Here is a 23,114-nt window from a genome sequence, read left to right as displayed (position 1 = left end):
ACTGTTGGTCCAGCTTACAGCCTGAGCAAGAGAATATATTAAAAACTGAGGTGACCCACCGTTGTTTCAAGGTGCCTTGTATTACACATGAACATTAGAGCTCATGAACTCTGATTTTCTGTGGATGTGTTCAATGTGCTAGCTCACCGTAGTAACCCTAAACATCATCTTCACTACTCACACCTCCCGTGGTACCAAACTGTGATATCTTTGACTTACCCCCTCCTCCTTCCCCTTCCTTGAAGTACTTTTCATGCCTTCTTACGTAGTGCAATAGGAGTTTCAAAACTGCCTTGCTGTCCAACTTACTTGAAACATGGTCAGTGGATTAAAAAATGTGATTATGAGGAGCTGTCAGGTGTTGCATGTTGCTTATTAACCAAAGAAAATGTAAAAAAAGAACAAAAAAAAAAAAAAAAAAAAAGAGAGGATTCCCTAGATTTAGCCTCACTGAGGAGAAAAATGCTTTTGTGTGATGCTCTTAGTAACATGTTTGAGAGATGTAGACCTGTTTGTGGCTGACACAATGAATGGGCTTACTGCTTGTTTTATTTGCTTATTAGCATAGGTCTTCTGCCCTCTGTCCCCAGAACTGCAGTAAGTTTTAGTCAGGAAGACTGATGTTTTGTCAGGAAAATGCAAAGAAAGGCAAATGTAAATGAAAAACTCCTGAAGCAATGGATCTGTCACATTTTGTGCTTGTTTGAAGCTAGCTAGAATGTTTAGGTGAGAAGAGCTAGATTACAGGCTGCAAAAGGAAAGCGGTGGTGATGTCTACTTCACTCATAGGCTTGCTGAGATGTATAAAACCAAAAATCAAAACATAAAGGCACTTCTGCTGCTGGGGAGCTCCGAGCTGCATCTCTCTAACCTCACCCTCCATTTTTCTTTCCTAATCCACTTTGCTTCCTAAGCCCCTGGCTGAACCTCCATTCTTCCTTGGGACTGGGGTAAGGTTGAGAGGGGTAGGGGGAAGGTGAAGGGGTGGTTGGGAGCCCCTCCTGGGGACTCAGGTTTCTGGGAGGGCTGTTGTGTTTCTGTATTACCTTTTACCTTGTATATTTCTGTATATATACTGTAAATATCTGCTTGTATATTGTGCTAAGCTGTAAATAATAAGCTTAATTCAATTTCCAGAGCCAGCTGAGTCTAGTCTGGGTGATTTCCAAAGTGTGTGTGTGTGGGGAGCACCCAAACCATCACACATTTTTTAGGACAATTTTATGATAAACCAGCTACAGTGGTCCTTGCAAGTGGAGTATTGCGAAGTAGAGGGATGCACGCCTGAAAATTTGTCTCTATGTAAAAGAAAGAATAAGATATTGAGGTAGGAGCAATTCTTATTTGTGCCATCTGTGAGCAATTCTTATTTGTGCCATCTGTGTTGCAGCTCTATAAATAGGGTAATGTCTTACAAAAAAAACCCTCATGGTGTAAGCACTAAACCATCATTAACATTTCAGATTTTTCCAACAGGAATATGATAATGCAGAAACTAAAGACAGAGAGACCGATTTGCCATTGGAATGGGCTGCCCGGGGGAGGTGGTGGAGTCATCATCCCTGGAGGTGTTCAAGAGAAGACTGGATGAGGCATTTAGTGCCAAGGTCTAGTTGACTGGATAAGGCTGGGGGATAGGTTGGAGTGGATGATCTTGGAGGTCTCTTCCAACCTGGTTGATTCTATGATTCTATGAATCTACCAGAAAATCTGGAATATATAAATAGTTTCTGTGGTGAATAACTTAGTGTATCTGATATACAAGCTTGCAGCCACCTATTGAATTTTCAAGTGATCTTATTTTCCTGACCTGTAAGAGAAACAAGCAGCTTTTTTTTTCTGGGTGCTTTTATGATGCCTTTAATGGTACAGGCCTCAGTTTTCTTCTAGAACAGATCTCATCAAACCGTTTGCCTAAGGGTAACAAATCTGGGTCAATCAGCAAAAAGAGGAACATTGGTGCCACGTGGTGCAATTGAAAGATGTTGGAAATGGTCCATTCTCAGTTAATTTCTGACCACCAGTAACTCACTTCCCCTCAGTGCTCAGTTTTGTTCCCACCATATGTTGCTCACCACGTTAGTCTAGAAACGTTTGAAGTTGCGTTGCTTAGTCAGACACTGGTCTTGGATGAGATTTCTGTGTTCTGTTGTAATGCAAACAACAAAAAGAAAATGGAGACTACTGGTTGCAAAATAGTCCTTTGTAGTATTGATTCTCCAGCGAGGAAGCAATGAAATCAGCTATTGTATTTAAATGCTGAACTTTCCCCATTCTTGTCTGGATGGCCCTCTTTTCCAGCAGGCGGAGGGATGGTCACAAATGGAGACATTTGCTTAAGCCGCTGCTTCCCTTCTGATTCAGTTTTTAGTTTCCCAAGGGCAGAAGTCTGCTGTTTTCTCCTGAATGAAACGCTGCCAGATGGGAGGGTACCAGCTGCCTTCTGCACAGAAGAATGAAGCTAATGTAGGCTGTTATTGCTTGCTGGACGAAACGTTTATGTGTAAACAGAACCAATTTGCCTTTTTGAGTCTCTTTATCTTGTGCTGAGAAGCTGAGGAGCGCTGAGAAGCTGAGGAGCACTGAGAAGGAGAACAAGTAGTTTTCAACCTGGTTCACTCTTGCAAAGAGACATTTTTTTTCAGGGAGGCGTTCTCTCAGGAGAACTAACTTTCAGCCCTTTCCAAAAAGCCATTCTTGTGTCCAAGAAGTTTTTCTTTTATTTATTCTTCCTACCTCCTGGCTGTAGCATTCTCCAAAACTAGGTTGGGAGGATGAAAGTCAACCTCATGGAAGGCAAGCAGAAATCTGGTTTCATTTTATGGGTTTTTCCCAGTTCCCACTCCCCCTTTTTTCCCCTGATGTTGCATGTGCTGCCAGTAGTGATGACTACACAGGCGCTTCTGAGTAGGACATCTCACTCTTCTTGGGACAATTCACATGTGCTCACCAGGCAGACATTTGTCTGTGGCTGGCTCAAAAGCCACAAGTTCCTGAAGCTAAAATTGCAACAAAATTTATGAGTTTTAATCATAACTATAGTCCAAAAAAAAGACTTTGTCCAGTTACCTGTTATCTTGGTCCAGTTACCTGTTATCTTGGTCCAGTTACCTGTTATCTTGGTCCAGATACTGGAACGTGTCCAGAGAAGTGCACTGAAGCTGGTGAAAGGCCTGGAACAGAGCCCTATGAGGAGAGGATGAGGGAGCTGGGGTTGTTTAGCCTGGAGAAGAGGAGGCTCAAGGGTGACCTCATTGCTGTCTACAACTACCTGAAAGGAGGTTGTATCCAGGTGGGGGTTGGTCTCTTCTCCCAGGCAATCAGCAACAGAACAAGGGGACACAGTCTCCAGTTGTGCCAGGGGAGGTCTAGGCTGGATGTTAGGAGGAAGTTCTTGCCAGAGAGAGTGATTGCATTGGAATGGGCTGCCCAGGGAGGTGGTGGAGGCACCGTCCCTGGAGGTGTTCAAAAACAGACTGGATGAGGCACTTAGTGCCATGGTCTGGTTGATTGGACAGGGCTGGGTGCTAGGTTGGACTGGATGATCTTGGAGGTCTCTTCCAACCTGATTGATTCTATGATTCTGTTATTATTCAATTGGAGTTCTATATATTCATGTTCCCCTAAAAATGGCATTGCTGCACTATCAGAGCTACTGTAGGATGATTTGACTTTTACATTACTTTCAGCATTTCTTGCTCCTCTTTATTTTATTTTCCCTATGCTAAAATGATAGACACTGACAGAGTTGTGGAATCAAATCTTTGCTATGGATAAATGCAGGGCAGTATGAAGTTGGTAATGTCTCACTTCACTGTGTTGTCTGGCTAACATTTAATGTGAAAAGAAAACAAAAAAACTCTCAGAGCATGGTTTCTTTCACTATAATCATCTAGTTGAGTAATTACCAATTGCATTTATTATACATGCATGTGTTTTTTAGGAAGGATTGGAATTTGTCATAGATATGGCTGTTAGTGGATGTGCCTCAAAGAAAACTACCAGCATAGGCTTCACCAGTACATGCCCCCTGCCCCTGCAGGCTTTTGGAATCCTAGCTAATATAATAGATAAAAGTCAATATCTCAACTAATTAAAACTTTAGTGACTCTCTTCGCAAAGTCCTTGTCCTGGCTTGAAAGCACAAGAAACCTCTCAATTCCTCTAATACTAATAGCACTTAAAAAAATTAAATGAAGCACAGGTTTAGAAGCTACACAAGATAAGGATTCAGCCTGTGGAGAGCTTTATACCATAGATCAGTAATACAATATTTAAATCAATATACTTCCTGGCAGAATGTCAGTGCAAAGAGGAGCATTGGAGTAATGTGATCTCTTAATTCTAGTGAAGCAAGCAGCTGCATTCTAATCTGTTTCAAAGGAGCTTGTGTGAAGTTCCTGAAAGAAGGAATAATTAAATTGTTATAAAAATTAATTTCTGGAGGTAGTAAAGGTAGCTAAGAAAGGTAAAGGACAAAAGAAAACAAAATAGAGGAAAAACACATCATTGGAGTTGGTTTGGTTTAGTGCCAAGGGTGAATTTACCCTGAAGTTTTCTTCATAGTTGCTCCTGTCCAAAAAATAACATATCTTGCACATTACATGTTGCTGGACATGATGGAAGTAATTGGTTGAGCAGTTGACTGGTCACATTTTTGTCCACTTTCTTCTAAACTCCCAGACACTTCAGACAAAATTTAAGATAAAGCTCTTCTTAGTTGTAGAAAATTTCTAGTGAGAGCCGAAATCTGTGTGAAGGAGCATCCTCTGAGCTGCTTTCAGTAGGCTTTATTTTAGCATAGACTGTCCTCACCCATGGCTTTGTTGTATATACCTCTAAAATTCAGTGTCTTCAGGACCTGCCTTGACAAGGAAAAATTCTAAGTTCTAATTATGGGGGAAATACTGTCGTCTCCTGACAAATGTGGACTGCCATCAGTGAAACCCAGCACCACTTTCTCCATTCCAAAACAGAAGAACAGCCCAAAGAGGATAGTACAGTTCCCCAGATGTCCAGCTTGCAGGAAAACCTGTCCTGCTTCCCTTACAGCTTCATGGTGTTGCCTGTGGGCATGCTTGTGCTTCTCTGGGGCAGAGCTCATAGAATCATAGAATCAGTCAGAGTTGGAAAGGACCACAAGGATCATCTAGTTCCAACCCCCCTGCCATGGCCAGGGACACCCTACCCTAGATCAAGCTGGCCACAGCCTCATCCAGCCTGGCCTTAAACACCTCCAGGGACAGGGCCTCAGCCATCTCCCTGGGCAGCCCATTGCAGGCTCTCACCACTCTCATGGTGAAGAACTTCCTCCTCACATCCAGTCTGAATCTCCCCACCTCCAGCTTTGCTCCATTCCCCCTAGTCCTGTCACTACTTGATATCCTAAAAAAAGTCCCTCCCCAGCTTTTTTGTAGGCCCCCTTCAGAAAGGCCACAAAAAGGTCACCTCAGAGCCTCCTCTTCTCCACACTGAACAGCCCAAAGAGTATGCTGGAGTAAGGAAGAGATAAAGTTGTTTCTTCTTGGTGGGAGGGTGAAAATGATGGAGAAGAACTTCATGCAAGTCACACTGTGAGGCTAGGAGGAGTTTATGATTTTCTCCCTCTGCTGCCAGGATTTTAATGCAATGGAATAGCTTTCTCTCATATAAATACAGAAGATTCTTAGAGAGCATGAATGGAAAAAACTGCTTCTAAATGCACTGATTTTTGAATTAGCTTTGAAGTAGCTTTAAAAAGCAGTGTTTAGTATTCCTAGAACATGGTAACTCTAGTACTAAAATGCATCAGTAGCTTTAAAAAGCAGTGTTTAGTATTCCTAGAACATGGTAACTCTAGTACTAAAATGCATCAGTAGCTTTAAAAAGCAGTGTTTAGTATTCCTAGAACATGGTAACTCTAGTACTAAAATGCATCAGTAGCTTTAAAAAGCGGTGTTTAGTATTCCCAGAACATGACAACTCTAGTACTAAAATGCATCAGTTTTCCATCTGAATAAGACATTCTAGCTCTAGTACTGGGTGTTCTGAGGTTTTTAAGTTTGGTGTGTGTCCCCCCCCACTGCTGCCTCCTGCATGTTTTGTTGTTGTGGCTGCCTTCAGTCTTGGCAACTTAATCATGAGAACCTATAAATGATGGTGTGATTTGCTAAGACACTTGTGTCTGCAGAAAGAAAGATACAGGACAGTGTTCAGTTGTTGCTGACGTTGTAGAGAAATAGGAGCAAAGCTTCCAAAGAATACTTACAAGGGAGAAGTTAGCACCAAATATCTCCTTTGCACAGAGGTGCATGATTTGTGTAGTCTTTATTTGAACATTGTACCATTAGAATCATGCCTAACCATTAATAAATTAAATAAATTGCATTTTTGGCTTTCTGGTAGGGAATCTGCTATTTTTTGGCTTCCCACATCTGCTGCTAAAGCCAAGTTTTAGTTCTTTGAAACGTTACTGCCTGGCTTGTCTTCAAGGAACACTTCTTGTGTCCCATCTTAAATGCTGAGCACTGAGCATGTACACTATGTTCTTACATTAATATATGTACAACTGGTTTACACAGATTCTTTCTTTTTTTGAGTAGGTCTAATGCAAAAGTAAGCAGGTAGTAATGTATTTTTTGGTAACAGGGATTCCCACTATCAGTTGAATGGATGATTCTAAAGGAGAGGTCTTGTCCTCTGAGGTCTGCCTGATGGAAACGGTGGAGTGATGCAGGTGGTCAAATGTGACCGTGTAAGTAATTGTGCTGTAGAGCTGAACCTGGTGTAACTTAGCCTGTAGTTCCTGCCTGCTGCTGGTAGATGAAGAGAAACTGTTTTCCAAGGCAAACTCTTCAGCTGATATTTAAATTAAAAATCTTGGGAAAGTAAAGTCTCTGAATTTATCATCTTTATCATTGACTTTTACAATGCTTCATCAGGAATGGTGTGGCCAGCAGGAGCAGGGAGGTCATTCTGCCCCTGTCCTCTGCACTGGTTAGACCACACCTTGAGTACTGTGTTCAGTTCTGGGCCCCCCAGTTTAGAAGGGACATTGAGATGCTTGAGCGTGTCCAGAGAAGGGTGACGAGGCTGGGGAGAGGCCTTGAGCACAGCCCTATGAGGAGAGGCTGAGGGAGCTGGGATTGGTTAGCCTGGAGAAGAGGAGGCTCAGGGGTGACCTTATTGCTGTCTACAACTACCTGAAGGGTGGTTGTGGCCAGGAGGAGGTTGCTCTCTTCTCTCAGGTGGCCAGCACCAGAACGAGAGGACACAGCCTCAGGCTGCGCCAGGGGAAATTTAGGCTGGAGGTGAGGAGAAAATTCTTCCCTGAGAGAGTCATTGGACACTGGAATGGGCTGCCCGGGGAGGTGGTGGAGTCGCCGTCCCTGGAGCTGTTCAAGGCAGGATTGGATGTGGCACTTGGTGCCATGGTCTAGCCTTGAGCTCTGTGGTAAAGGGTTGGACTTGATCTGTGAGGTCTCTTCCAACCTTGTTGATACTATGATACTGTGATACTTTTGATAGCTGTAGGACAGGTTTATAGTAGCAAATCTTCCACGGACCAAATCCTTCCTAGTAACTAAGCTAAATGAGGAGGCTCTCAAGTTCCATGGGAAGACAGGTTTTGCGGATGTATTGTCTCTGGCTTTCTTTTCTGAGTGGAAGGCTTGATGAAGAGGAGATGATTGTGTGACATATCTGTGTCAGAGAGTTGGGTGCTTCCAGGAATGCTGATAGAGCTGAATGTTTTGTAGATATTACATGCTAAAACAAACAAATGTTTCTCACACCCAGTGATTTCCTGAGCAGCTAACATAAAACATCACAGCAAACAGATTCATAGAAAGGTTTAGGTTGGAAGGGACCTCAAAGATCATCCAGTTCCAACCCCCCACCACAGGCAGGGACACCTCCCACTAGAACAGGTCGCTCAAGGCCTCATCCAACCTGGCCTTGAACACTTCCAGGGAGGGAGCAGCCACAACCTCCCTGGGCAGCCTGTGCCAGTGTTTTACCACCCTCACTGTAAAGAACTTCTTCCTAACATCTAGTTTAAATCTGCCCTCTTCCAGTTTAAACCCATTACCCCTCATCCTGTCATTACAAGACCTTGTAGTAGTCTCTCCCCAGTCTTCTTGTAGGCTGCTTTCAGATACTGGAAGGCCACTACAAGGTCTCCTCGAATCCTTCTCTTCTCCAGGCTGAAGACTCTCAACTCCTGTAGCCTGTCCTCACAGGAGAGGTGCTCCAACCCTCTGATCAGCTCTGTGGCCCTCTTCTGGACTCAACTCGCTCCAGCAGTTCTTCCAGTTACATCCCTCCCTCTCCACCTGCAACCCTGAAGTGCAAATGTGGAATTCCCAGTCAGAAACTGCATCCTGAGCTTAGAAACTGATGTAATGCCGTTGAAAACCGGAGGAAACCATGGAAGAGTCACTCAGCATGGACAGGAGCTGCCATTACCTACTGCCCTGTCTTTCAGACCACAGCACCCACTTCTTTGTTGGAGATCTTTTCCAAAGATGATGGACTTGAATGCTGAGGTCGAATCCAGTGCTCCATTCCCCAGAGAAGGGAGCTAACCACAAAACTATAGGCTATTTTGGGGGTTACGCTGCTGCCTGTCCTGTTCCAGAGCTGGACTGCTTTCAAGAATGCATGAGTTACAGGGCCAGAAGGTCGGTATGCAAGAGAGAGAGTGCCTTGGTAGATATTTTATGTTACACAGTAATTGGATACAAACAAGAAATAAAGCAAAGGGCTGACACAGTGATCCTGCATCTTCCCCTCCTAGCTGAGTGCCATGACCTCTCTGGATTACAGAGCTGGATCCTGGCGTTCTTGCCTCCTTGATCAAGCATTTTTTACACTCCTGGGTACCCCATAGCCCTCATGAAGCATGGCAGGTTTGGAGAGTATCTGAACTCATGCTTAATGCTGATTTCCTTATCTGAAAGAGATGAAAATCTTAGCATGTAAAATGCAAATGCAGCTAGGCCCTGTTTGGTGTCTAGTCTAGGGTTATTTTCTGCACCAGATCACACACTGCACAAAAGTCAGGGTGAGAGTAACTGGCAGCAGCTGGCAATGGCACAAGATGCTGAAAACTCACACAGGAGCTTCCGCTGGCTCTGCCATGGGGAGCCTTCAGAGCAGTGGGAACGATGGGCCCTGACTGGCATTTGTGCAGGTTTTAGAGGCATTGGTCTCTTGAGGCAGTTCTCACTTTGCTGATCTCAGCAACAAACTGTTCAATTCTCTGACATCTAAGTACGACAGAACTGTGGCCTGTTCTTGCCAGAAGGCAGCTTCTTCTGCAGTACATTTTATGTTTCTTCTCCTCCAACTCTATCTGCAGACTGACAGCACTCACCATGTTCCTTTGCATTCAAGAGTGAGTTTACCAGACCATGCTGTATTTCTGGGAATACTAAGGTTTCTCTTCTCTTTGCCTGTGAGCACCAAAAATAAATGCAGTCCTTGGCATGTTGCTGGCACCAGGTGACCTTGTTTGCACCCTTACTTGCTTGAATAGGAGGTTTGTGTGCCAGGGCTTAGAAAGGAGTTATTTGCAGGCTAGTAAGGAGTAACCTTGTGATTAGAAATTCCATGATCTGGCAGGATGCACATTTGACCTATTAGTGCAAAACAGATTATTATTCTATTAAGTAAACATTTTAAGGTACAGGTTTGATAAGGATCAATGATAGAACCAGATGATGCATTCCCACCTGTCTGTAGAAGTACTCTCTAACATGTACAGGAGCATTAATTTGGTTTATAACCTTACAATAGTGGCTTTGATTAATAATGCTTTATTAGTTATAAACATAGACTTACTGGATAAATCCTACTTACTCTGTTGAACAGCTCTCCATGCCTACATAAAACTATTTCAGTAATTAGAAAGCTACTATAATATTTCTCTATATTGTCGACTTTGTTAGTTCTGTCAGCTTTGTTGAATTCCTACATAGGATTTCTGTTTGACCCCATCCTTCATGTGAAGAGGAAGTAGTTTCAACTTGCATTTTGTGATGAGGGTGTGTGGGACAGAAAAGAAGGGGTGAGGGGAAGACTGTGTCTCTCCTGACGTGTCTCTGGACCTGCACCATTCTCGTCTCTGCCAGGATCAGAGAAATGAGCCTGGAGAGGCAATATCCCTGGTGAAAAGGACCAAACTCCCTCTCGCTGAGGGACAGCGGTTATCACAACTGCTTTGTTTCAAAAGATGAGTAGACAAGTGTGCCTGAGGAGTGTTGGCATAGTGTATCTTGTGGAGATCTCACCTCTGGCTTTTTCTAGCATGTAACTCCTGGCTACTTCTGTCTTTCTCCCCCCCCCCATAAAACACAAAGCGATGGGAGTCGGTTGCTTTATCCACTACTGAAATGCAGCCATCAGAGCAGAATAACATGAGACCAGTTTGAAAGGAAACGTGGAACACTATATTCAACTGAAACTAATTACCTGATTAAATTTTGGCTGGCCGTAGTGGGTTGACATCCAATGGTCTTGGCGACAATACCTGCAAGCAAAGCCAAGTCTAGTCTTGCTTCATTTAAAGACTCTGGACAAAACATCTGGACCTGTGGGCTGAATGCTAAGCAGTGTGAAAATAGGCCACTGATTTAAAGTACCCATGCCTATAATGGGTACCAGTGGGCAGCTGGCTTGGTTTCAGATGAGTGAACTTCTTTGGGGTTTAGAAATACTAGTTTCCATTTAAAGGTGGTTCTGTTTCAAGCACCAAATAGGATGAAATGTAATTCTGCATCAGAGTATCCTTTTCTTCCTTTCAGCACTCCAAATTTCTCCCCTTTTAAATTAGCAGACACCAACATCTCATAAACTTAGAAAATTACCTAAAGGAGATGCTACAATAGTTCATTCTATTTATCTCCGTGGGAATTAAAGACATTAGGTCTACTTTGTTAGGTGAGAATTATTTCTTATTGCTAGTTTCATCTCCTCTTGCACCTTTCCCATTTTCTTTTTATCTCTTGATGTCTTTGGAAAATGGCATGTTTTCATGTTAAGAGTACCTGTGTACATCTCAAGTGTCTATAGTGGCAAGTATATTTACTGGTATGATTGTTTTTTATCTTGACATCACTCTAATGGTAAGGAAAAGGTGAGCAGAGGATTTTTTTTAGAAAGACTTGAAATGTCTTTGCCTCTAAACAGGGAGCTTCACTTCACTTCTAGTGCCCTAGGGATTCTGTTCTGCCTTCCCAGGGAGAACAACATGAAATGTCCTGTCAAATGAGTTGTGGAAGCTCACTGGTGAGCATTGACTTTATGAGGAGATTTAGTACGTCTATTCTGGTGTCCAGGAACTACATTGAGACACATTACTAAAGTGAATTGGACGAGTCAATGAAAATCCAAGAGCTGGTAAGAGATGCTCCACAGAACCAGAAACCCTAAGAGACAGTCATAGGAAAAATGTTTTTGCCAACTGGCTGACTATCCTAACTGCTGGCTTATGCTCTACCCTCCTTACCCTCAAAAATAACTATTTTATTATCTCGTGTTTACAAACTTCCTTAAACCATTTGCCTAAGAGATGTTGCAGTAATGATCCCCCAAAGTTGTGTTTAAGTGTTTCTTCTTACTGCAAGAAAAAATCCATCAAGTTTTCATCCTCCTGCAGAGATAACAAGTGCAAGCCTGTAAGTGCCATGAAAGCCACAAGAAACTTCACAAGTGATTAAAAGCTGATTTAAAAACAATTTTAGACGCCTGTTGCTACTTCTGTGTGAAAAGAGGCTGAGCCACTTGGGGCTTGGAGAGGTAGATGGCAGTTCTTTTGTGCAGTCTGCTGTTCCCTTCCCCTCACCCCTTGCATCTCCAGATTGTCACAGTATTGGCAAGAGAATCCTGAGTCTTCACCAGCCAGGGATTTGCCCAGGTCTTTGGCCCAGGATTTCCCAGAGAAAGAGGAAGCTTTTCTGGCTGGAGCCTCTGTAAAGTCACTACTTCAGTGATCAAATTAGCAGTATCTCTCCCTATGGGGAAAAACAACGGAGTAATTGGAGAGTCGAGGGGGTGAGCAGGCAGGGGTGATACGACTTTTCACAGAGCCTGGCCTCTTCACCCCAGAATAGCTGATCTCCTAGGAAAAGTGGTGGGATTACAAAGGCAGTAAGTTACCCACTTCTAAAAGCATGTGTAAAGTTCAACTCCATTACAATTCTGTGGTTTGAAAGTGTGCCTCTCCTAACAGCTACTTCTGTTGCCATTGCAGGATGATTTGGAAAGTTGCCTTGTCCATTTTTCTGATGGCAGTGCTGGTTCGAGTAACAGACACCAGGAAAAACCGTCCTGCAGGCGCCATTCCCTCCCCTTACAAAGACAGCAGCAGCAACCACTCGGAGCGGAGGCAGCAGCTGAATAAGGAGGTGCTGGCCTCCAGCCAGGAGGCCCTCGTGGTCACCGAAAGGAAGTACCTCAAGAGCGACTGGTGCAAGACGCAGCCCCTGCGGCAGACTGTCAGTGAGGAGGGCTGCCTGAGCCGCACCATCATCAACCGCTTCTGCTATGGGCAGTGCAACTCCTTCTACATCCCGCGGCACGTCAAGAAGGAGGAGGAGTCCTTCCAGTCCTGCGCCTTCTGCAAGCCGCACAAGGTCACCTCTGCAACCGTGCAGCTGGAGTGCCCTGAGCTGGACCCACCTTTCCGACTGAAGAAGATTCAGAAGGTCAAGCAGTGCCGGTGCATGTCTGTGAATCTGAGCTCGGGCAAACTGTGAGCGCAGTGTAGCTGCTGCTTGGTGTTGTCTCCACCAGATTTCTGCTGCCTCTCTTCTACTGAGCAGTCTGCCCGTTTTGTTGGTTTGGTTCTTCTTCTACCTTTTTGTGTGTTTTGTTTTCTTTCGGGAGGCATCTCTCCAGCAAGGAAAGGTTCCTTGTCACTTGCCTGCTGGAATAATGCTTTTTGATGGGGTCTGTTAGGCACTTCCACCATAGAGTTCCATTGTATTTCCAGTATCATCTGGCAGTTGAATCTTCTGGAGTGAAGCAGGCGCCCAGAAGTTAGGACTGATTGTCAAGTGACCAGTTGGCTGAATCCAGCATTAATTGTTTCCACTGTGTGGAGTAAAGCCCTCTGCCCTACACTCCAGTCCCCTCCACGAGACAAGAACACCTTTCCCATGCTTCAGTCTGGAGCTTGCCACACTCACTTGCAAGTGCTGGGGTGCTGCCCAGGACTGGGGGATGCAGATGAGGGAGAGTAAGAAGAAGTAATGTGCAAAGAAGCAAGCGAGACTCTCCGATGAGGCACATCTCCTTAAGACTGCTTTAACTGTGCAATGAGAAACGGTTCCTGGCTTCTTGTCTGAACAGCAGATAAGAAGTGAAGGGGAGAGGGTGAGGCGCTGGGTCAGCCACCATGACCACAGAGCAGACTGAGGGTGTGTTTTGATGCTGTTGTGGTTAGAGTATATTGAACACATGGTCTCTACAGTGTTTATTTTGTAACCTAACTGTAGTAAACAGCTGTTTAAAGTATTACAGACCTAGCCATGTATATTTTTCTTGTGGCAGAATATGACAGAGATTAAATATATTGAGTAAGAGACTTGGTTGCTAGATCAGCTGCCTGTCTTAAAATGGACGTGGTTTAACTAAGCTTGCCATAGGCTTTTGTGTGTTAGATAATATGCATGTGTATTTCTTACTTCAAAAAGGACAGCATCTGTTTGTGACCTTACATTTGTGCCTGCTCAGACTAGGGAGGATTATGGGAGAGGAGCTGAGAACACTTAAGGAATGATGTTTCCCTTAAGGTATAAAAACACTGTCACATCAAGCCCAAAATTTGGTAATTGCTGGACTAAATACAAAAGCTTCATCAGTATCATCAGGCTTTGGGAGTGGTGTCTCACCAGTGATTGGAAACCATGTTAATGTGTTAAAGGACAAACCTGTCAGGCAGTGCTGCTGGAATGGGATACAGATGTAGGAGCAGGGAGAGAGTAAGTTGTAATGGTTACATTATTGGTGGTCCACTTGGTTTTTGAGTCCTACATAATCAGTGTTGGTGACCACTTGCAGTTCATTTTAAGTCGTACGATGTTGTGATTCAGTCGAGGGAGTTTAGCATGTCCTGTATATCCCATTTGTTATAGTTCTGAGCTGTATTAGTCCCAGCTGCATTAAAGTCCTGTGTCTCAAAACAAGCCAGCCCCTTCTCCCAAACCAAAGCCCATGCGTGCTCAGTTGTCTGAAGCTTACAAATTAAAGCTGACACACCAGCTCCCTGATGCACGGCTCACAGGTCGGCATCTGCATCTAGTGAAGGCAGCTTGCTGTGGGAGCCCTTTCCCACCAGCCTCTTCACATGCAGCCACTTCAAGGGGTTAATGTGTTTAGCACTCACCAGCCCGGGGTTCAGTGCCACAGGCCTCTATTATGTGAGACAGGCTGCTCTAAGAGGCTTTCAGGACTGAGCTGCATGAGAGCTCACCAAGCGATTTATGGGGATTGGCACGGGCAGGATGAGGTTGGTCAGGTCTGTTAGCCCTATTACCTAAACGGCCAGGGCTTTTCTGCTGTGGTCTTTCAGTGTGTCAGAAGTACACAGGGAGACTCCTCGTGGAGGGATTGCTTTAGAGGCTGTTGCTGCTCCACTGCCAGCATCGTGCCGGCCACCAAATGGGCACCGTTCAGTCTAGACTGGGAGTTTGATGTGAGTACTTGAGGGAGTGTGACTACTAAGAGTCCAGGGATCTCAGTCTCCCCTTGAAAGAAATGAACTGAAAGTCAAGCATTTGGGACTAGAGAGAGAGAGAAAAGTACACTAGTAACTTGATGAGAATGTGCAAGAAGCTTTATAAACTACGTCCTGCCTGGGGTTCTCACCAGTTTGCAATATGAATATGCTGCAGCTTAAAGCTCCTTTCAGGAGCTGTGTTTATGTAAAAACTAAGTTGAGCTTGTAATGGATAAAATTGTATTTAATTCTTGTTTTATAAATGAAAAGAAAAAAAAAAGGAGAAATGCTTTAAGTATAATGTAATTATTTTATAGGTCTACTATTAAATTATAGATTAAATAATAAAGCTACTCTAGGGTTATATGGCATCCAGGTGCACGGGCTTTGCTTCAACACCTTGTGTCCAACTGCTCTCTGATCAGTATATTCTCTGGGAGAACCTAGCTCCCTCTTCCCTAGTCCCTTATTCTTCTCAAAAGTACCTGAAAGGCAAGAGGGAAAATGAAACTGCACAAACTCCTTCCTCCCAGGCATCCAGCAACAGAACAAGAGGACACAGCCTCAAATTGTGCCAAGGGAGGTATAGGCTGGATGTTAGGAGGAAGTTCTTCCCACAGAGAGTGATTTGCCATTGGAATGGGCTGCCCAGGGAGGTGGTGGAGTCACCATCCCTGGAGGTGTTAAAAAAGACACTGGATGAGGCACTTAGTGCCATGGTCTAGTTGATTGGCTAGGGCTGGGTGCTAGGTTGGAGGTCTCTTCCAACCTGGTTGATTCTATGATTGTATGAAATCCTAGGTTCTGGAGTTGATTCTGCATGTACAAATTCTGTTCTGTTTTGTTTGTTTGTTAGTTAGTTTGTTTGTTTGTTTGTTTGTTTTTAAACTGACAAGAAGACAAGCAAAGCTCCACCACTGGCTGATGTGCTGGCATCATTTGCAGTAAGAGAGGTAACCTTGACCTAAGGTTAGAGCTGGATTCTTATGTAACAGGTACCAAACTACTCACTGGGGTGGGGAGAGGAAGATGTCTCTTAGAATATAAGGGAGCTTTAAGGGTTGCTCTGAAGATGTCTCTTAGAATATAAGGGAGCTTTAAGGGTTGCTCTGAAGTTGTCTCTTAGAATATAAGGGAGCTTTAAGGGTTGCTGTGAAGATGTCTCTTAGAAGATAAGGGAGCTTTAAGGATTGCTGTTGGCTCTTGAATGCATACACTGTATGTCTCTCCACAGGTAGAGTACTGTTACAGTTTTAATTCTTTTCTTTCCAATCCACAGAAAATACACTTGCAAAATAGTCTTGAAGGAAAACGTCAGTGAAGAAAGGTAGTGCTCACACTGAGGAATGAACCTCCACATGGCCAGAAGAGGTACCTGTTATAGGTCTTGAACCAAGCAGGAGAATCTGGACTAGCTATTGATTTTGAGACTTTCTGCTTTGCTGTACTTTATCTCCAAAAGTGTGGTCAGGGGCCTCTGCTCAGAACACAAAGGTGCCACTGTCAGTTGGCTCAAAAGGCGCTCGGGCTGCCATCTTCTCCAACATCCCTCTCTCATTCCCACCTGTCTCTTAGGCACTCTTCTGCTTTGCAGGTAGCTCGTTGTCCAACACCCACCTGAACTTCTGCTGGTTGTGGTACGCTCTAGATTCCAGCTCCAGCTCTCCCAGCCTCTTGCTGCCTGATTGCTGAAACCTACCTGCTAGAGGCACATGCTACAATTCGGCAAACTCCCCCTTGTGGGAGCAATCCAGGAGCACAGCAAGCCCCTCAGGTTAAGTGAAGAAAGCCCTGGGTTAGATAGCTCCTGTATTCCTTAAGTCGAGTGCTGCACAAGGAGGGGAGTAGTAAATGTTAAGCTCTACCACCGTGGTAGAGCTGCATCAGCAGGACCTCCATTTGGGGTGAGTGACAAAGTTTCTAAGAGCTTATCAAATATAATACAGCTGCAAGTGGGAATAAGAAACCAAGTACTGACCACAGCAGGGACCCTTTATCTTTAGAAAGCACCATCTTTTAAGGCCATAGACTTACCACTGCATGCTTTTACAAGTAGATTGAATGAGCATCAGGTGTAGCACAGGCATAGATGGGTCTGCCAGAAACAAGAAAATGTCAAACCTGTTCTGTTATGTGAAGCCCATTTGACTGATGGGTGGCAGGTCTGAATGGTGTGAGGCATGGGTTTTTGTCTTCCCCCTTTGCTGACTTATTAATGCTATCTTTGGGGAAACTCAGCTCCATCAGTTTTCATTTATTCTGTCTATAAGAGTTTAAAATCAGTGTAACTGAAGGAGCTGATACAAGGGAGTTGGCACAATCATGACTTTGCTTATTAGAGTATGTAACAAAATAATTGTAATGCAAAGGCTTGCTTCTCTCAGTGGAATTAGCAACTGCTTCCAATTTTTTCAAGTGATCAAGGGAAAACTAGATGAGAAAGCTGTCAGTACGTGGGAGATGTCACGGATTGTATTCCCTCTGCCACAGTTGGTTAATACTTAACTAAGTTTTGGAAGTGCTTTGGGATGATGAAAGGTGCTACAACAGAAGCTAACCACTGCTGTGTCATGACACATGACAAAGTGTCATGCTTCTGAAAGGCTTTAATTTGCAAGCAAATCAATAAGCACGTGTAGAGTTGGGCACCTGGGGAAGAACTACCCCATGTATCAGTGTAGGTTGGGGATTGACCTCCTGGAGAGCAGTGAAGGGGAGAAGGACTTGGGAGTCCTGGTGGATGGAAGGATGGCCATGAGCCAGCACCATGCTCTTGTGGCCAGGAGGCCCAGTGCTATTCTGGGGTGTGTTAGAAGGGATGTGGTTGGCAGATTGAGGGAGGTTCTCCTTCCCCTCTACTCTGCCCTGGTGAGGCCTCATCTGGAGTATTCTGTCCAGTTCTGAGTCCCCCAGTTCAAGAAGGATAGGGAGCTGCTTGAGGGAGTCCAGCACAGAGCCACAGAAATGATTAATGAAGCTGAACATCTTCCTTATGAGAAGAGACTGAGGGAGCTGGGGCTTGTTAGCTTGGAGAGGAGACAACTAAGGGGTGGCCTCATTCATGTTTATAAATATCTAAGAGATGAATGCCAGCAGGATGGAGCCAGCCTCGTCTCAGTGATGCCCACTGACAGGGTAAGGGGCAATTGGGTGGAAACTGAAGCATAGAAGGTTCCATGTGAACCTGAGGAGGAATTTTTTTTTCACTGTGAGGGTGACAGAGCACTGGAACAGGCTGCCCAGGAAGGCTGTGGAGTCTTCCTCTCTGGAGATATTCAAGACTCATCTGGATGCGTTTCAGTGTGATCTGCTCTAGATGATCCTGCTCTGGTTGTGGGGGGCTGGACCAGATGATCTTTCAAGGTCCCTTCCAGTTCCTGATAATCTATGATTCTGAGCTTCTCTCAAAAGAAACAGGCTGTTACTCTCAGTAAATCACACCTGCTGCTCAGGTATGAGAGCCTTTATCTAGCTGCTGCATCAAGGGGAGTCATATGTGGTGGTAGTGGTCAATGAAAGCTCAGACTATTGTCCATGAGAACTGTAAGACCTACAGTCAACTCAAAATATAGTATGCTTGATGTTACAGTCACTGGTGGGGGAGAAAGGACCAGTGAGGTGTTTGAGCTCTTTAAAACACACAAACTAACAGAAAAACATTAGTCTACATTTCTGTAAAAACCCGAGTGTGCCATTGGAGAGACAAAAAAGTGCAGCAGTACAGAGTTATGCAGGGAACTGACTCTGGGAGTGCTGTGAGCCAACTTTGGTACTGCAGGTCAAATTCAGTGCTGCACATAGTGGGCTTCTCTCTATGAAAATTTGAAAGCAGGATGGAGAGAAGCTGTATAAAACAAATACACCTTCAACCAATTAGGCTGGGTCTGAGTAAAATGAAACCATCAGCTGCAGTCAGCCTTTGACACTGTTCTTCAGAGGGAGAGCTTTGCAAACAGCTTTTGGCATTCATGTTGTAGTGAAACAGGCAGTATGTATGTATGTGAAAGTCCTACCAGGTTGCTGGATACCACTTCAATCATGCAAGACATCTATAAAGACATAATAATGTACAGCTAATACTTTTTTAATGGATATTCTTGCCTGAGAGCAGGCCCAGCCATCATGGGTTTAGGAAGGACAGGTCCTGCCTGACCAACCTGATCTCCTTTTATGATCCAGTTACCCACCTGGTGAATGTGGGGCAGGCTGTGGATGTAGTCTACCTGGACTTCAGCAAAGCCTTTGACACTGTCTGCCACAACAAGCTCCTGGCAAAGCTGGCAGCTTGTGGCTTGGACAGATTTGCTCTGATATGGGTCAAGAACTGGCTGGAAGGCCAGGCCCAGAGGGTGGTGGTGAATGGTTGGCAGCTAGTCACTACTGGTGTTCCCCAAGGATCAGTGCTGGCTTCCCAGAGGGAGTGATCTACCATTGGAATGGGCTGCCCAGGAAGGTGGTGGAGTCACTGTCCCTGGAGGTGTTCCCTTCTAACTTGAGGTATTCTAGGACTCTGTGACAATCTTGAGCCAAATGCACAACTGAAAGGCATATAGAAGCTAGAGAAGCAAAAGGTAGTCAGATTGGGTAAGAGGCACTGTAGCTCCTTCCTCCCACCACCTGGGGAAAAGATATACAGCCTAACTGGACGTTCCTGCCCCTATACCTCCAAAAGGCAAGGAAAGAGAAGCTGTTTCCACCCATCTCTTCAGAGCATTTCTTCCTTGCTCACAGAACCCTGATGGGATGTGGCGCTTCGGAAGCAAACGGCCGCTAGCAGATATCACAGTCTGACAGCGAGGAGGTGAGTCTGTTGTTTCATTATTATTCCTTTTATTTTCATATAAATTAACATTCTAAAAAACTCGAAATAGAAACACTAAATACAGTATTGCACATAGTGATCTTTGTTAGATGATCTATTCTTTCATTTCATAGAGTAATATACATACTGTAGGTACCGAAGGGAACAGGAAGGCTACAAATTAAAACATGCTACTGTATCCTTGCACTTTAGGAGCAAAGTTAAGAGGGAAAGACTATTGTTTACATAAATACAAGGATGGATTTGAATCAATGCCATTAAAATAGCTTTTATTTTTTAAGGTTTTTTACATTAAGTTAGTTGCAACAGCAAATAATCTCTTCACTTCCCCAAATAGTAATGTTACTCCCATCGACACAAAAATTTTAGAGCTTCATTCTTGGTAATTTATTTCCCTGCTAGAAATTATTCCGAGTACAGATTTTCACATAGGTTTGTCAGCAACAGGAGACTTGCTTTTCACATAGTGAAAACATCATCTTTTCTAGTGCTTGGTATATGTGAAGAATAACAGATTCCTGAGGTCATACTTCATGCTTCCTATTATGACATTCTGTAGGATATATTAGCCTCCAGACAGCTAGAAATGTCTCTTGATGTCCTAGATTAGACAGGGGATAACCCAATCCAGCACATTAGAGCTCATTTGCCATACCCCAGTGTTTTTCAGGCTCCAAGGTTGTGAGCATGTGCATCCAATTCAGTTACACACACAGTCTGCTTTCAGGAAGAGTGCTCTTTGAAAGAAAAATGTTATCAGACTGATTGGTTTGGGGCTCTTAAATTAGGACAAGAAAAAAAAAAAGAGTTGGTTTTGGTTAAGCTGATCAAAACTGAGATAGTAAATTCTGCATTGCAAAAACGAATCAAGCATGTGGTCTAAAATGGAAGCCCTAAGTCATAAATTTCAATGATTAACCTCCTAGTGAGGGACACTGAAAGCCTGGAGGAAAACTCTGCAGTTGTGTTAAGTGTGAACTTGATGTCAATTAGTTGGTAGTCTATGCTCTGTCACTAGAATTGGCTACTGGTTTTCATAAATGTCAATCCCCATGTGCATCTTTTAATGGCTCTCTAAAGGAGTTTTAAAGTAACTGTAAAGCTAATTCCAAAAGGGAAGCTGTGTACATGTGGGCAAAAGCCTCTCTGATTTAAGTCATCAGCAGTTAAAACTCTACTATACCTTCTAAAGTTTCTTGTAAAAGTATTAGCTGCTTTATATATTAACAAATATATAATAGCCAAACCTCTCATACTGTCTATCATATTTCTGTGCTTTTCTCTATTTTCCTCCTTTTTTAACCTAATCTTTTTCTTTTCCTATTTGTTTAATGCTGGATTTCTGACCCCCATACCACCTGGCATTCACTGTCTGGCAAAAGATGAAGTAAAAGTATGCTGCCTTATTGATTTTAAAGATAGTTACAGTAAACATCTTGTTCCACAAATATTTAGTCATGGAGGGCAACCAAACAAGTTGGGAAAGCATTGATTATACTGTATAAACAGCAAAATACAAACTACAAATGCCAACATGAAACAGATACACACAATTCACTAGGAGTAACATTTCTTTCCCTAATCTAAGTGCAGTGCCATGAAGTATTTGTCTTAGACAGATGCTGCCAGTAGGAATGGAAATGTTTTACTGTATAGAGTTGCATTCTTACGGAGTTCAACTTAATGCAGTTTTCAGCATGTTCAGAACTGATGCAGAAACCACTTTTTATGCATGCTGACTTGGCCTGTGTGTGATGTACCATACACTTCACAAAACAGAACTGCTGGGTGGCAGATGAGGTAAGAGTACAAGGAAAGTGTTCCTAGTCCGTACCTAGTCTATTGCTGGGCGCTCCAGTGAAGTGATGATTACGTTTGTGAATGAATGTACAATAACACATCGATTGGTGGAAAACTCCAGAAAACAGAAAGTGAATCCAAAAAGGCCAAGAAAGCAAATGATCACAATGATGTAGTTTCCTTCCCTCTCACTCTCCACCCACAGGCGTGTCAAGTTTTGGTAGCCAGGTTAACAGCAGCTTCTGCTTTTCTTCTCTCAGATTTTCATACTTATCTTTGCTTTCTGAAAAACAAAATTGATTTTAAAAGGCAGAAAAGTGAATATAAATTAAACCACCTCACACAAATACACCGAAAAACTTAGGCTAATTTTCACTGACACTTCTTGTAGGATTGACTTCACCAATGCATTTCCTTTGAAACCTGAACTGAAGCAGACTTTGCACATAGATACTGCTTCTGAAATATTTTTGTTCATTTTCTTTTTCACTCTATCAGATTTTCAGGAACACCAAAAGTCCCAGTTTCAGTGCAGATATTATTAATAATTAATTATTAGTAGCCAGAATAGTTAAGCCTATAGTTTTTTGCTTTTAAATAATCTCTCAATATCTCCTTTTCACTCTATCAGATTTTCAGGAACACCAGAAGTCCCAGTTTCAGTGCAGATAATATTAATAATTAATTATTAATAGTCAGAATAATTAAACCTATAGTTTTTTGGTTTAAAATAATCGCTTGATATCTCCTTTCCACTCTATCAAATTTTCAGGACTGCCAGAAGTTCCCAGATTCAAAGCAGATATTATTAATGATTAATTATTAATAGCCAGAAAAATTAAGTCTATAGTTTTTTGGTTTTAAATAATCTTTTGGTATCTCCATTCAGCAAGATATAGGTGAGATGGAGAAATCCAAATTGATACTATTTTTTGTTTGGTTTGGTTTGCTTTTGGTTGTTGTGAGGGCTTTGGGCTTGTTTTGTTTGTCTGACTGGGGGGGTGTTTGTTTGGTTTGGGTTTTTGTGGGTTTGTTGGTCTTGAGGTTTTTGTTGCTGTTGTTGTTTGGTTGTTTTTTAAATGACATTTTGAGCAGGTTTCAAATAAAACCAAATCAATCTAACAGATCATTCCTAAGCAAGCTGTTACTCCATTTACATTCCTTGTGGCACCACAGAGTCACAGAATGGTAGAGACTGAAGGGAACCTCTTGAGATCATCTAATCCAACCTCCATGCTAAAGTATGTTCACATAGGGCAGGTTGCAGAAGATGGCATCCAGGTGGGTTTTGAATCACAGAATACCAGGATGTTAGGAGCTGGAAGAGACCTCAAAAGATCATCTAGCCCAACTCCCCTGCCAGAGCAGGATCACCCATATCAGATTACACAGGAACACATCCAAGCAGGTTTGGAATATCTCCAGAGAGAGAGATGACTCAACCTCTCCTGGGCAGCCTGTTCCAGTGTTCCATCACCCTCACAGTGGAAAAAATATTCCTCACATTTACATGGACCTTTCTATGCCTCAACTTCCACCCATTGCCCCTTGTTCTGTCATTGGGCATCACCAAGAAGAGCCTGGCTCCAGCCTCTTGGCACTCACCCTTTACATATCAATGAGATCACCTCTCAGTCTCCTCCTCTCCAGAGCCCCAACCCTCTCAGCCTCTCCTTGTAAGGAAGATGTTCCTTTTCCTTATAATTTTTGAGGCTCTGCACTGGACTCTCTCAAGCAGCTCCCTGTCTTTCTTGAACTGAGTGGCTCAGAACTGGACACAATATTTGAAAT

The 23,114-nt window shown here is 43.4% G+C and overlaps 2 protein-coding genes across 7 annotated transcripts in view; one reads left to right on the top strand and one right to left on the bottom strand.

The window, feature by feature from the left end:
* GREM2 (gremlin 2, DAN family BMP antagonist) overlaps positions 1–15,072 on the top strand; it is a 73,093-nt gene extending 58,021 nt beyond the window's left edge. For 2 of the 3 annotated variants that reach the window (XM_064158629.1, XM_064158628.1), the window contains exon 2: positions 12,233–15,072. In XM_064158629.1, the coding sequence (XP_064014699.1) occupies positions 12,234–12,737 (504 nt within the window). In that variant the 5' untranslated portion in view covers position 12,233 and the 3' untranslated portion in view covers positions 12,738–15,072. Of the gene's footprint in view, positions 1–11,229; positions 11,380–12,232 lie in introns of those variants that run through there. The other variant, XM_064158630.1, reaches the window with a different exon arrangement.
* A 4,437-nt stretch (positions 15,073–19,509) lies between these two features.
* Positions 19,510–23,114, bottom strand: part of FMN2 (formin 2) — a 157,822-nt gene continuing 154,217 nt past the window's right edge. For all 4 annotated transcript variants that reach the window (XM_064158612.1, XM_064158616.1, XM_064158614.1 and 1 more), the window contains one exon: positions 19,510–21,606. In XM_064158612.1, coding sequence (XP_064014682.1) covers positions 21,580–21,606 — 27 coding nt within the window. In that variant the 3' untranslated portion in view covers positions 19,510–21,579. The remainder of the gene's footprint in view (positions 21,607–23,114) is intronic.

The sequence above is a fragment of the Pogoniulus pusillus genome, chromosome 18 (assembly GCF_015220805.1).
Source record: "Pogoniulus pusillus isolate bPogPus1 chromosome 18, bPogPus1.pri, whole genome shotgun sequence".
Classification (NCBI taxonomy): Eukaryota; Metazoa; Chordata; class Aves; order Piciformes; family Lybiidae; genus Pogoniulus; species Pogoniulus pusillus.
The sequence above is the reverse complement of the archived record's forward strand: the minus strand, read 5'-3'. Positions and strand labels throughout refer to the sequence as shown.